At 35.7% G+C, this 14069-nt stretch overlaps 1 protein-coding gene across 1 annotated transcript; it reads right to left on the bottom strand.

Moving 5' to 3' along the window:
* Positions 1–336: 336 nt before the first annotated feature.
* LOC106326139 (RING-H2 zinc finger protein RHA1a-like) lies at positions 337–1007 on the bottom strand. The gene has a single exon (XM_013764162.1). It carries the CDS (start codon positions 798–800, stop codon positions 420–422), a length of 381 nt encoding a protein of 126 aa, XP_013619616.1. The 5' UTR covers positions 801–1007; the 3' UTR covers positions 337–419.
* Between the last annotated feature and the right edge of the window lie 13062 nt (positions 1008–14069).

Below are 14069 nucleotides of genomic sequence, written 5' to 3'. Positions count from 1 at the left end.
AAAATAAGATGTCTGAATTGCGATGTATTGTTATTTAATTATAGTTCAAGTGTTTTACAAATTAAGGTTCTTTATTACTATAAAATTATGGTAATAGTTATTAACACAAATTTAACTTATGTAACAAATAGATTTTCATGTATTGCTATAAAATAAATACATATTTACATGTTTTTACTTTTAATCGGTTTTGTTCGGTTTATTCGGTTTAATCGGTTATATACCAAACCATATCCAAATCCTACGGTTTTTATAAAATTATATCCATTCGGTTTATATGGTATATACCAAAACCAAACCATATTGTCTATTTCGGTTCGGTTCGGTTCGGTACGGTTCGGTTTTACCAAATTGAACAGCCCCACCAAAAAGTATCCAAAAATAGTTTTTCAAACGATTGTTGTATCTCTTTTGAGATTTTACAAGCGAAAGAAATAGAAATCAGGGATGATTAGGGTCCTACACAAAGGACAAGTCATCTTGTCGTCATGGATCCAACGGTCAATACATGTCTTGTGAAAAACATGAGCGCAATTCCTCAAAGACCGGACTTGATCACCACCTTCGAACTCATCTTGACATATGCCACAGCTCTCCGGCGGATTCACCCGTGACATATCCTCAAATTTCGTAGCTGGAAGTATATCTTCCATCGGAATCTTGTTTATGCTTCCCGAAGCTTCCGACGAATAAAGACCAAACAAACGAGTTAGGTCAAGAAAAGAACAAACCTCTTTCATAAGATCATTCAGAATAACTCCAACGATTATAACTCCGGTGCTGCCGTAAGAAAGGCCCATCTTTCCTTTTCTTAAGAATGGTTTAAGAATTCTTTTCAATCAAATTTTGAGAAATAAAGAAGGAAGATTTTGGGAAGCATAAAAATGGCTATTTATATGGTTGGTTGTACTATATTACAATAAGGTGTTAGCGTAGATCGCCGAGCTAGGGCTGGATTTGGAGAAGAGATGATTGAAACGTACGTTAAAGAGATAAAGATACTGGCTGGTGACGGAGAACGACCAATCATGGACGAACAAGATAATAGATACACGTAATTTAAAAACATGACTTACAAGCAAAAGCAAAGCATACACATAATATTTAAATTAGAGAGATAATATCACAAATACTTTTTCCTGACGTATATATAGGGCTAGATCACTAGTTTCTTTAGCTTTACTTATTTATTTAGTTTTTTTTTCAATTAGTGCTAAAGTATATATCTGTTGACTTAGTATTAACGGCGTAAATCGTAAAAGTATTGCTAATTTGTCTTTAAATTAGATAATAAAATAACAGGTCCATCAATTATTGTAAGCATTTACCAAAGAAGAGAGAGAAAACAAATCATTCATTTCAAAAGTCACATAATACAATACTTCACACCTCGGCTAAGAACCAAATTGTTACATAGGGCAATATAATTAGGGGTGTCAAAATGAACTAGCTCACTTAACTCAATTCAACTCATAATGAACTCAGATCTTTCGTGAGCTATTTCACCTTAGTTCATTTATTATATGAATTTCAATATGTAAATTCGAACTCAGATCATCTAAATCATGAGTTTAATAAGCTAACTCACGATCAAATATAAAATTATAAAAATTATAAATAACAATAAAGTAAAATATAGAATAAAATAATTTCATAATATAATTTAAAATTTAAATACTAAAAAATTCATAACATAAATATTAAATACTAAATAAATCCAACACCTACTAATAAATTAAATCAAAGCTAAATTAGTGATCCAAAAGTCTATTCCACATAAGAGTCTTGAGATGAGTCATCTTCAAAGTCTTCATCTGTTCAAATCATAACGATAGTTATGCCGCTTGTCCAGAAAAAAAGATATTTATGCCGCACGAGAGTTTTAAGAATATATTGTTTTACATTTTAATTCTAAAGATATATATGATATGAGAATTTCTATCAATAATCTCTTACATTTTTATATATATTTAAACTTTTTGGTTTTATATTTTAATTTTAGAAGACGTATGATTAATATAGAAACTATATTTTCTTACGTAAGAAAAGTAGAAGTCATCAATATATATATATAAAGTATAAAAAAGACCTAGTTCATGAATAGCTCATGTTCATTAAAGATCGTTCATATAACTCATGATTTAATTTAAATCCGATCATTAAGCTCATTTATTAAATGAGCGTAGGAAACAAAGTTCGTGCTCATGAAAAATCGAACTGAGCTTGCTCATGAGTTATACCTCATTTTTACACCTTTAAATATAATACAATGTTTCAAAACAGAGAGATACTGAGGTCATGTCCACATAGATAATTTTTAGAAACAAAACAGAAATTTTCCACAAAAGAAAAAGATCACACAAAGAGAGTTATAGTAATGTGCGCGCAATCACCAGCTGAAACTGATAGATTCGCAATCACCAGCCGAAACTGTTAGATTCAAAGTGAAGATTCTTAGCCAAACCAGAAGAACATATCTTCGCCACTTCTTGTCTCATCTTCTTCGGTCCACACTGTAAAGGTGTTGAATATATTAAATACGAAGAATATATGTACATTGTCACATATATACAAGCTAAACTAGGGTTTGCAGAAGGTAGTTAATGATCATATATATATATATATATATATTATGATTGTATATTGACTATCCTTATTCTCTGAAGATTCAAATATCAATCATATCTGTGATTGATCCTTAATACACACACACCATCACTTCCACACTTGAACCTTTGGTCTCAGGTAAAATCTCTGCTTTCACACACATATTACACACAAATATGGTAAGATTTACGTACAATTTTTAGTGGGTATTACAAAAACAAACATGGTAAGATGAGAGGATGGCGGCTAGCCAGAGCCATGAGTTTGGTCCTAGGATTGCTGAGACTGGTTGGTCTGAGGGACTTGGCTTGAAAAACAGGGGTCTGATCTTCTGTGTTTCTTTGTTTCTTGGTTCAGTATCTTTGGTGATGTAAGCTTCTATTTGGATATTCAGGTCAGATGATGATATTTAGAAACCAGATATAGGGAGAATAAGGTCTTCTTGAAGGCACAAATCAGGATTATTTAAGGAATTTCGCATGTATTTTGTTTGGGTCATGGCCATTAATTAAGTCACGGATAATGGAGATGATTGGAGTAATTCCGCTGCTTCCGCTAACCATTACCAGAGAATCGTGCCTGGAAGCCCAACAAAAAATGTTCCTCATCAATGTTACTTTTTCAGCAAAAAAACCCAACCCTAATCTCTGGTTTCATATATATTTGAACACGCAATTGTATTACCTTAGGAAATCAGTTGAAGCAGGACCGTAGGGTCCTTCGACAGAAACAGGGAGAATACCATCAGTGTGATCCAAAGAAAATAATCTAGTAAAGCTCGTAGACGTAGACCATTTCCCTTCACTTTTGATCACAATGCTTAACCTTTATGCTTCGAGGTAACTGCTCGAAGTAATCGTAAATGGACGATGTTGGATAATTCCAAGACCCGTGGAAAGTTTACATATTAATAGGTGTTTAAGAGCATCATTAGTGGACAAGTTACAAAAAACAGTTTCTTAACATTATTATATTATTATTTTAGTTATATAGTTAAAATAAATGATAACAAAAAAAATGAGCAATGAATGAGACACACGTTAGTGATAGAGTATCTTCCCCTTTGTGTGATAGTCTCTTCTTCAAGTGACGTTTTTGGTAATTATTTTTCTCACTTTTCTACTCTTTATTTTCTGATTATTTTTGTAGCTAGAGACTTGCGTAAAAGTTGAACCGATGCGGGTGCTCTAATATGTTAGAAAATAAACACAAAAAAAAATCTAGAATAAGAAAAGAAAGTTTTCTATTTAGATTAGATTTGTGTTTTCATTTCCTACATTTAAAAGAAATTGTCTTTCACTATAAAAATATAGATTTAATGGAGATATGTTCTATAAGATCTAAGAGAAACATTGAGAACTTTAGTTTTGAGAAGTTTCTTAAGCAATAAGAAAAATTGTTCTTATAAATTTGTGTTTTTGGAGATTTGAATAGGTACGAGAACCCCAGGTTCGAGACTCAATCTAAGCTTAAATTGAAGCTTCAATCCTGGTCAGTGTGAAGAGATCACAAAAGCAAGATGGCGGATGTGAGGGTTCCTCGCACGAAGGACTTTGGATATGCATCCATCCAATTTATTATGTTATCATCGACAAACTATACGGTTTGGTCGATGAGGATGAAAGTTCTGCTTTGTGTTCATGAATTGTGGGACACGATCGAACACAGTTCAAATGATCAAAAGAAGAGAGATGTTGCGACTGCTATTTTGTTTCAATTTGTTCCCGAGACGTTGATTCTTTAGGTGGGAGAACAAATCGCAACAAAAAGATATTTGGAACGTCATCAAGTCACGACACCTTGGATCTGATCGTGTAAGGGAGATGAGACTTCAGACGTTGATGATAGAGTTTGATAGGTTGAAGATGGATGATAATGATACGGTCGATGAATTTGCAGGAAATATACCAGGCTTATCATCCAAAGCAGCCTCGTTGGGAGAAAACATATGAGAATCCAAGATGGTGAAGAAATTCTTGAATGAACTTCCGAGACACAAGTATATCCAGATCGTAGCGTATCTTGAGCAAGTCCTAGACCTCAATTCTACGGGTTTTGAGGACATAGTTGGAAGGATAAAGGCATACAAGGAGCGTGTATGAGAAGAAACTCAAAAAGAAGACCAATAGAAGCTTATGTTTCAAATAACAACCAGCATAGTCATAGGAACTATGAGAGTTTCCATGGTAGAGGTAGAGGACAGAATGGTAGAGGCAGAGGTCAAGGTCGTTTAAACAACCAAACCATGTGTCACACACCGAAGACAAAAACTCGAAGAAAGATCGTTCAAAGGAGATATGTTGGAGATGTGGCAAGCCGGGTCACTATGCAACAGTCTGTCCCTAGAAACCAGTGAAGAATCAAGAAACCAACCTAAACGAGACATAAGAGGCTGACACCCTCTATGTACATGAAGTGGTGTTCTTGAATGAAGAAAATGTGATTCCGAAGAATCTTCATATCGAAAAAGGCAATGCAAGTGTTTGGTATTTGGATAATGGAGCGAGCAATCACATGACGGAAACAATGAGTTATTTTCGAGTTTTAATCTAAACACCAAAGGGAAGGTGAAGTTTGGTGATGTTTCGTGAGTTGATATTGTAGGAAAGGGGGTGGTAACTTTTGTGTGCAAGACTGGTGAGAAAAAAGCACTCAAAGACATATATTACATACCCGATCTCAAGCATAACATATTGAGCCTCGGACAAGCAACATAAAACGAATGTGAGGTTAACATGAAAGACGTCTATTTAACACTCACAGATTTGTGTGGAAGGTTGCTTGTACGTGTTACAAGATCTCCAAACTGTCTCTACAAGACCCGATGGAGATTAGCTACCCGAAATGTTTACATGTCAGAGATGAAATGCTATATGGAGGTGGCATGCTCGACTAGGACATATAAGCTATGGAGTGATGAACAACATGGTAAGGAAAGAGATGGTCATAGGAATGCCGAGTGTAACACACGAGGAAAGCGTTTGTGACACATGTCAAATAGGGAAGCAGATTAACCACTCATTGTCATGTTTCGTGCGGCAAAGTCATTAGAGTTATTGCATATAGATTTATGTGGACCAATCACACCACCAACGCCATAAAATAATCGCTATGTCTTTGTCCTAATTGATGACTTCTTGAGTAATATGTGGGTTATACTATTGAAAGAGAAGAGTGGGGTATTCGATCGATTCAAAAGGTTTAAAGAGAGTGTAGAGAAGCAAATCGGGTCAACCATTAAAACCTTTCGCACCGATATAGAAGGAGAGTTTACCTCAGCTTAGTTCAATTATTCTGTGAAGATAATGGAGTAAAAAGGCATCTAACCACGTGATATGCCTTAAATTAGGGAAGGATCACTCAGCCAGACTTAAGGATATGAACTCGCCAAAAGGGAGAACTGATGGATTGAATGGTGACAAGAGAGGGGCGGAAAGTCTCTTGATACTACCAGACTTCAATTGTTGCTTGATATGACGCACAAGTCCAACAAAAGAATGGTCTCTTTCCGTTGCTTGATATGACGCACAAGTCCAACGAAATAGAGAAGTTTGCTTGGAGCTAACCACACCAAGAAACAAGAAGTGTTCTACAAACAACAAAGGAGATAAACTCAATAAAAGGGAAAAAAGGTTCTTGAATTTCGTGGCTCATAGGCTCTATTCATAGGATTACAAGTTGTAGAAAACCAAAGAAGAATATGCTAAAAACAACGCATTGAAAATAGAAACAAAGACTATAAAATATTAAATGAGTCAAAGGCGCGGAATCTGATGAAGACCAGTCAAGATGATCCTTCGGCTACTGTCCAGGTTCATTCTGGTCGTGCTGGTACATGGTGAGAAGGATAAGGACGCACGCGGGACGATCCAAACACCCGTCGGACGTTCCACACGAATGAACTGAACTTTCGGATGATCCGCTTGACCAAGATGTGTACTGGCGTGAGACAAGGCTTCAGACAGCTTGAGAATCCTTCCTTAGTGATATAACTGAGTGAGAAGTCCATCAAAAGGTCGAACACTGAAGCAAGAACGTCAGTACAGCCTTCGGGACATGCGGTGCGCACCAAAAGTGCCATAAGGGAGAATATGCGGCCATCTTAAGATTCTTCTCGTCCCAAGTGGATTCTGGCTCGACCATCAATCTGCAGCCATCATTAGATCCATTTAACTACCCACATCAAGGAGCACTTCTTGGCACCAGGACACTCAAAACAAACATTTCAGCCTTTCAAAATGCACATCAAAGTAAGCATTACAAACCAGAATGGTATCAAGGCACAAAATAATATTGAACATTTTTAAAACGTGCCTATCCTTCTCAAAATCAGAACACAAAAGACATGTACATGGGTCTTCTGGTGCCAAGAAGTGCTCCTTGATGTGAGTAGTCAAATGGATCTTCCTCAAAATCCTGTGAAGACAAAATAAAACTACTCGGATGCTCCGGTTCAAAACATGTTAGTCCATTAGTTTCTTCATCATCAAACACAAGATTAGATTCTGAAAAAGGAAGTTCACAGTTATCGTCACAAGTCATCAAATTTTCTATCAGCTCTTCATCATATTCATCAAAAATTGGTAAAGAATCTGAAAAATATTTAAGATCTTCAAGGTTGTTTTCAGACTTACCTTTGAATTTTTCACTGATGAATAAGGATGGTTCAGCAACAGGTGCACGTGTGGTTGTGCTCTTTTTTTGGATCTTGCTGGTGTCCTTGAGGGCTTTCACCACTCTCTCCACAAGGTTGTCACAAAACTCCCGGACTTCAAATTGACTGAAAAGCATTCTTTGATCAGCTTCAAACATCTTAACCTGAAAATTGTCAACACAAAAGGTTAACAGATAAAAACAATCCTCACACTTTCAAGTGTTTATCCTCACCCACACACGTGTTTCTCTCGGATTTTAGTGGTCACACAAGAGTTTCCTCTCAAAGGTCTAAGAGAACAAATCAAGTAACCCAATGTAATCTCCAAGCAAACAAGAGATGAACATAAGATAGGAAGATAAAAGAATTGGTTTTGAAATCCGTATTAACCACTCCAAGGCTGGATTCTCCTCAGCCAGCAGGATTTCTCTTCCACCACCTAGCCAAAATCAAACTTTTTTTCTTTTTTTGATAGATCTTTTTTTTAATAGAAAAATGGCGATAGGTAAGGTAGTGGCTTGGATTTGAGATAAAAAGAAGAAGAAGAAGTGTTTAGAAAATGAAAGATGAGAAGATGATAGATAGTACCGGTTGAGTGGCTCTGATACCACTTGATACACCCTAAATTAGGAAAGGATCACTCAGCCGGACTTAAGGATATGAACTCGCCAAAATGGAGAACTGATGGATTGAATGGTGACACAATAGGGACGGAAAGTCTCTTGATACTACCAGACTTCAATTGTTTCTTGATATGACGCACAAGTCCAACAAAAGAAGGGTTTCTATACGTTTCTTGATATGACGCACAAGTCCAACGAAATATAGAAGTTTGCTTGGAGCTAACCACACCAAAAAACAAGAAGTGTTCTACAAAGAACAAATGAGATAAACTCAATAAAAGGGAAAAAAGGTTCTTCAATTTCGTGGCTCATAAGCCCTATTTATAGGATTACAAGTCGTAGAAAACCAAAGAAGAATGTGCTAAAAACAAGGCATTGAAAATAGAAATAAAGACTAGAAAATATTAAATGAGTCAAAGGCGCGGAATCTGATGAAGACCAGTCAAGATGATCCTTCGGCTACTGTCCAGGTTCAAGAACTGAACTTTCGGATGATCCGCTTGACCAAGATGTGTACTGGCGTGAAACAAGGCTTCAAACAGCTTGAGACTCCTTCCTTAGTGATATATCTGAGTGAGAAGTCCATCAAAAGGTCGAACACTGAAGCAAGAACGTCAGTACAGTCTTCGGGACACGCGGTGCGCACCAAAAGGGCCATAAGGGAGAATCTGCGGCCATCTTTGGATGCTTCTCGTCCCAAGTGGATTCTGGCTCAAAGTATGTGCCATAAGGGAGAATCTGCGGCCATCTTTTAGATCAAGAATGTGCAATGATGTTGCTCAAAGTAGATGGAGAGCCAGAGAAATATCTTGAGGCCGCACACGTAAGAGAATGAGTTGAAGCTATGGTAGCCGAGGTAGAGTATATCACAAGAAACAAGACATGGGAGCTTGAGTATAGACCGCCTGGAGTTAAAACTATAGGGTTAAAGTGGATCTACAAGATAAAAAGAAAGGCGGATGGTACGGGAACAAGTGTTTGCACCAGTAGCACGTCTTGAGACTATACGGCTCTTAATAGCCCTCGCAGCAACAAACAGTTAGGAAATTCATCATCTAGACGTGAAGAACGCTTTATTGAATGATGATCTAAAGGTGGTAGTGTATGTGAAACAACCCGAAGGTTATAAAAAGAAAGGAAAAGAGGATCGATTATATGTGTTACACAAGGCTTTGTATGGGATACGCCAAGCACCAAGAGCTTGGAATGTGAAACTTGATCAGGTTCTGGAGGAGAAGAGATTTAAAAAGTGCATGAAGGATCCACCAGTGTACCGCAAGAATGAAGGAGAAGACTTATTGCTAATATCCATTTACTTTGATGATCTATTTGTGACGGGAACTTCGCTTAAGGTGATTAAGAAATTTGAGGAAGAGGTGTCAAAGAAGTTTGAGATATTAGATATAGGAAAGCTAGCATATTACCTTGGCGTATAAGTGATTCAAGAAGCATACAAATCATGATAAAACAAGAAAGGTATGCTCAAGGAATCCTGTATGACACAAAGATGTTTGTAACGCGACTCAAGTTCCAATAGAGATCGATTTTAAAGATCTCAAAAGCTGAAGATGAACCAGAGATGGATGCTACGGAGTACATGAGAATCATAGGATGTTTGAGGTATTTACTTCACACAATACCTGACTTGTGCTACGCAGTTGGCATTCTTAGTAGATACATGCACGATCCAAGACTCTCATGGACAAGCCATCAAGCACATACTACGGTATGTAAAAGGAACAGCAAAGTTTGGTTTGTTTTTCAAGATAGATGGGTCAAGGAGTGTCATTGGTTATAGTGACAGTAGTCACAATATTGATGTTGATGACAGGAGGAAGACGGGAGGAGCACGTCAGGACATGATTCCATTATGGTTCATCATTAATTACTTAGACGTCGCATTGTCATCTTGTGAAGCAGAGTTCATGGCGGCAACAAAAGCAGAAAAGGAAGCTATATGGGTCAAGAAGTTGTTGTGTGAGATACTAAGTGAAGAAGGTGAAAAGGTCAAGCTTAGAATCGACAACAAATCAGCCATTGCTTTAACTAAGAATTCAGTTTTCCATGGAAGGAGTAAGCACATACTTTCCAGATATCATTTCAATCGTGAGTGTGTGGAGAATGGACAAATTGAAGTGGAACATGTGCTGCATGTTGAGCAGAAGGCCGACATCTTTACCAAGCCATTAGAAATGATTAAGTTTAAGCAAATGAGGAGCTTAATTGGAGTTCAAAAAATTGATTTCCCTATTTCAAGTCAGAATTAAAGGGGTGAATGTTGGATAATTCCAAGACTTGTGGAAAGTTAACATATTAATAGGTATTTAATATGTTAGGAGATAAATACAAATAAAAGAAAATCTAGAATAGGAAAAATAATTTTTCTAATTAGATTAGTTTTGTGTTTCCATATCCCACATTTAAAGGGAATTGTCTTTCACTATAAATATAGATTTAATGGAGAAGTGTTTCATAAGATCTAAGAGAAACATTGAGAGTTTTAGTTTTGAGAAGTTTTTAAGCCAATAAGAAAAAAATTTCTTATAAATCTTTGTGTTTCTAGAGATTTGAGATGACATTGTAGCTTCGAGATGCTCGGTATGTTCACAAGAAATGTGCTCGTCGGATTATACTTTATTTCTGTAACACCACCTAAATGTTTTAGAGATACTACGGTCTGCTATAAATCCCTCAAAAATCAATCCAATCCTAATCTTATTAAAGCAAAGTCCAAATCGGTCCATATATATATCTAAACATCTTTAGTGCTAAGCGAGAACAGATGACTACACCATACGCTATTTTTTGAAACAAAGCTGTCAAAAGTGAGTTTGATTCTACTATCCAAATTATACATGATATATAACTGATTTCACCCAAAGATGCAAAGCATTATAGTGTAAATGGATCTTCAAACAAAAACTGATGGGACAATTGACAAATACAAATAGACTTGTAGTTCAAGGGCTCCAACATAAAGAAGGTTTGGACTATGTTGACATTTATTATCTGATAACGAGAATAATATCAATAAGACTGATGATAGGTATCGCAACATTAAACGAACCTGGAAATCCATCAAATGGATGTAAAAGGTGTTTTTAGATGATAATTAAAAGAGAAGATTTATATGAAACAACCGGAGTAATTCGTCTTTCCTGGACAGGAAGACAAAGTATGCCGACTTGTAAAGTCATTTTATAGGCTCAAACAAGCTCATAACAATGAGGACGAAAAATTTGACAATATAATGATGTCAAATGGTTTCAAAATTAATAGATGTAATAAATGCATATACTACATAAAGATATGTTTAGCTATGTTTATACGTAGATGATATGCTCATTATTGGAAGCAAGAAAAACATGATTAAACAAGCAAAAATATGCTCAAAGGAATATTTGACACGAAGGATGTGATAAGCATATGTTGTTTTCGGGATTAATATCACAAGAAATTTAAGCGGAATTATCTTGTCTCAATCTCATTATGCTTAAATGATATCAGAGAGATTTACAATTACTCTAATATCACAGAAAATCTTTGTTAGATCCCAACTTTTACTTACAAAAAATTGAGGTGAAGCGGTATAACAAAACAAGTATGCATGTGTGGTCAGAAGTCTAAATACTCAACAAATTGTACTAGACCAGATCTAGCACACACATTACATGTAATGGGTCATTATACAAGTAGTCCAGGTCACAAACACTTGAAAGCTATAATGAGAGTAGAACTACTTATGATATACCAAAAACTTTGAGTAAAGCCACTGTAGTTTTAGAGAGAGATATTGATGCTAACCGGATATTAGATTCTTAAAAAAAACTCAAAATCCACAAGTGGATATGTCTTTACACTATGAGAGACTGAAATATCGTGAAAATCTACCCAAAAAGTGCTAGCCAGATCCATCATGGAATATGAGTTCATAGCCTTATTTGTGAGAAACATGTGTCAGCTATATGAGTACATTGGGATAGTCAATCGGTCATAGTTCAAGATCAAAATAATCTCTACAATTTTAAATATCATCACATGGTGTAATCACAATAGACTATATCAAATCGGCTGACAACCTAGCAGATTCATTTAGCAAAGACTTTTCAAGAGATGTTGTTGCTAAATCATCAAAAGAAATGGATTTAAAGCATATGAAAAATGGGGATGCTTGATGGCAATCCTACCTATCATGATTAGAGATCTCACTATGTACGTGGGTTTAATAGGGAAACAAAATCTAACAGTTTCTACCAAAAATACTTTAAGACTATACTCACTTCGCAGCTCCTAAGATGATAAAAGTGCTATCAAATGTCAGAATGATAAGCGTTAGCTTTTACTGTTTCCATAGCTTCGGAAGAGGAGTATTATTCGGTCAATCACCTAATGAGTGTATAAGGCAGTTTCTAGGAGAATGGATGTAAAGTTATATATTCTAAGTTCACTCATGAAAATCAGGAAAAGTTCAGGACCATAATGAACACAATAGAGAACTAAGTTCTACGAAAAAAATGAAGATGTGTTATAGTTGTTGTCTTGATTTAAAAAAAAACATTGGGTGATTCAATAAATCATGTTCACCTCCTGATAAAGTGAACCTGATATATTTTAAGTATTAGTGGTTCATGACTTATAATTGCCACTAACTCAAACATAGTGAATTTTTTGCAAAACACTCTTGAAGGTCTAATCTAGTTAAGTAAAGTCTATATGATAGAGTTTAGTCAATTTAGAGACTATTAAAATGTTTATAGTTGATTTCTTAAAATGTTTAGTTATTTATATTCATGTCAGGAGCGTATTTTCCGGTCAAACCGGTGGTTGTCGTGGCAAGATTAATAGCTCGTTAGAAAGCTTGCAACGAGCACTACAATCTCGTATATTCAAACGTTATAACCAAAGCTAAACTGAATGAGAAATGAAGCAATGATGTGAGTAAGTTAGAATGTTGAACATGGTTTAAATTTTGACTGTGTCAATTTTAAAAAATTCCACATCGTTCAGAGAAAGAGTACAGCCGCGTTGTCACCGGGCAAGGGTCTAGGTCTGGGAGAATGTGGCCCCAAGGTTACTACAAAGTGTTATTCTGGAATATTTTTGTGTGAGGCTTTTACACTGATCTCTTGCTTCAGAAAAAAAATCTGTCAACCAAATCTTGTAAGAATTTTGGAACTGCCCTAGGTACACCCATCTTCCACGATTCGTGAATCAAACGATTCACCTGAATTTTTTGTGCTCCTCAGAGCATAAATTAGAATATTGTTTTCTCTTTCCTATATTCACAAGTGACCTCTCTTCTCATTTGACACGTTTTCTGAAAACTATATTCTTTAGAAAAAGTTTCTAAATGTAAGTTTATAGTTTAAGAGTGTTTTCGTAGCATTGTAGTTTGTAAGGACTGTTTACGAATGTTGTCTGAAAATCTATCATAGATTTACTCTTGGCGTCCAATTCTCTTATGATTGATTTGTTGCGCTTACGAAACAAATATGAAGAATTAAAAAAATATATATATTATATCTCAATTCTAGGCATGTGACATTGACTGAAACCAAATACCAGAATCAAATCTGATCCGAAATGTACCGGTTCGGTTTCGGTCATAGTCTAATTATCCGATGGGTTTTGGTGTTGATTATCCACAGGTGTCGGTACAGTTTTGGTTTTTATCCGGAACAAATCGGATATCCGTTTAAACCGAACTCTATATTTAGAAATCATAGAATTGTATCCACCCCACCAAAGGTCAAACCTAGGTGGGATAGAGGAAGTCTAAGAAGCAATACCATTAGACTAGTTCAACTTCGTTGTACTTAAATACATATTAGTGATATATATGAGTTTGATTTATTTTTCTTTGAAAAAAATATAAAAAAAAATCAAAATTTAATATATGAGATTTAAAGTTATACCTGAACCGATTCGGAAGCGGGTGGAATCGATTCCAAATCCAAACCGAAATTTTACTAACTAGTATTTGGATATAATTTTTCTATAACCGAAATATCCGGAATCGAAACGAATCCTATTCGAAACAGATCCGAATAACGAAAGTCGCAGGCCTACTCAATTCCATGGTATGATTTATTTAAATCGTTGTCATACAACAATCACTCCAATTAATTTGGTAATTTGTAATTGAATAATCTAGTTCAGGGCTACATCTTTTAAACTGAAAGATA

The sequence above is a fragment of the Brassica oleracea genome, chromosome C2 (genome assembly GCF_000695525.1).
Source record: "Brassica oleracea var. oleracea cultivar TO1000 chromosome C2, BOL, whole genome shotgun sequence".
NCBI classification, from domain to species: Eukaryota; Viridiplantae; Streptophyta; class Magnoliopsida; order Brassicales; family Brassicaceae; genus Brassica; species Brassica oleracea.
This window is presented reverse-complemented; position numbering and strand designations above follow the sequence as displayed.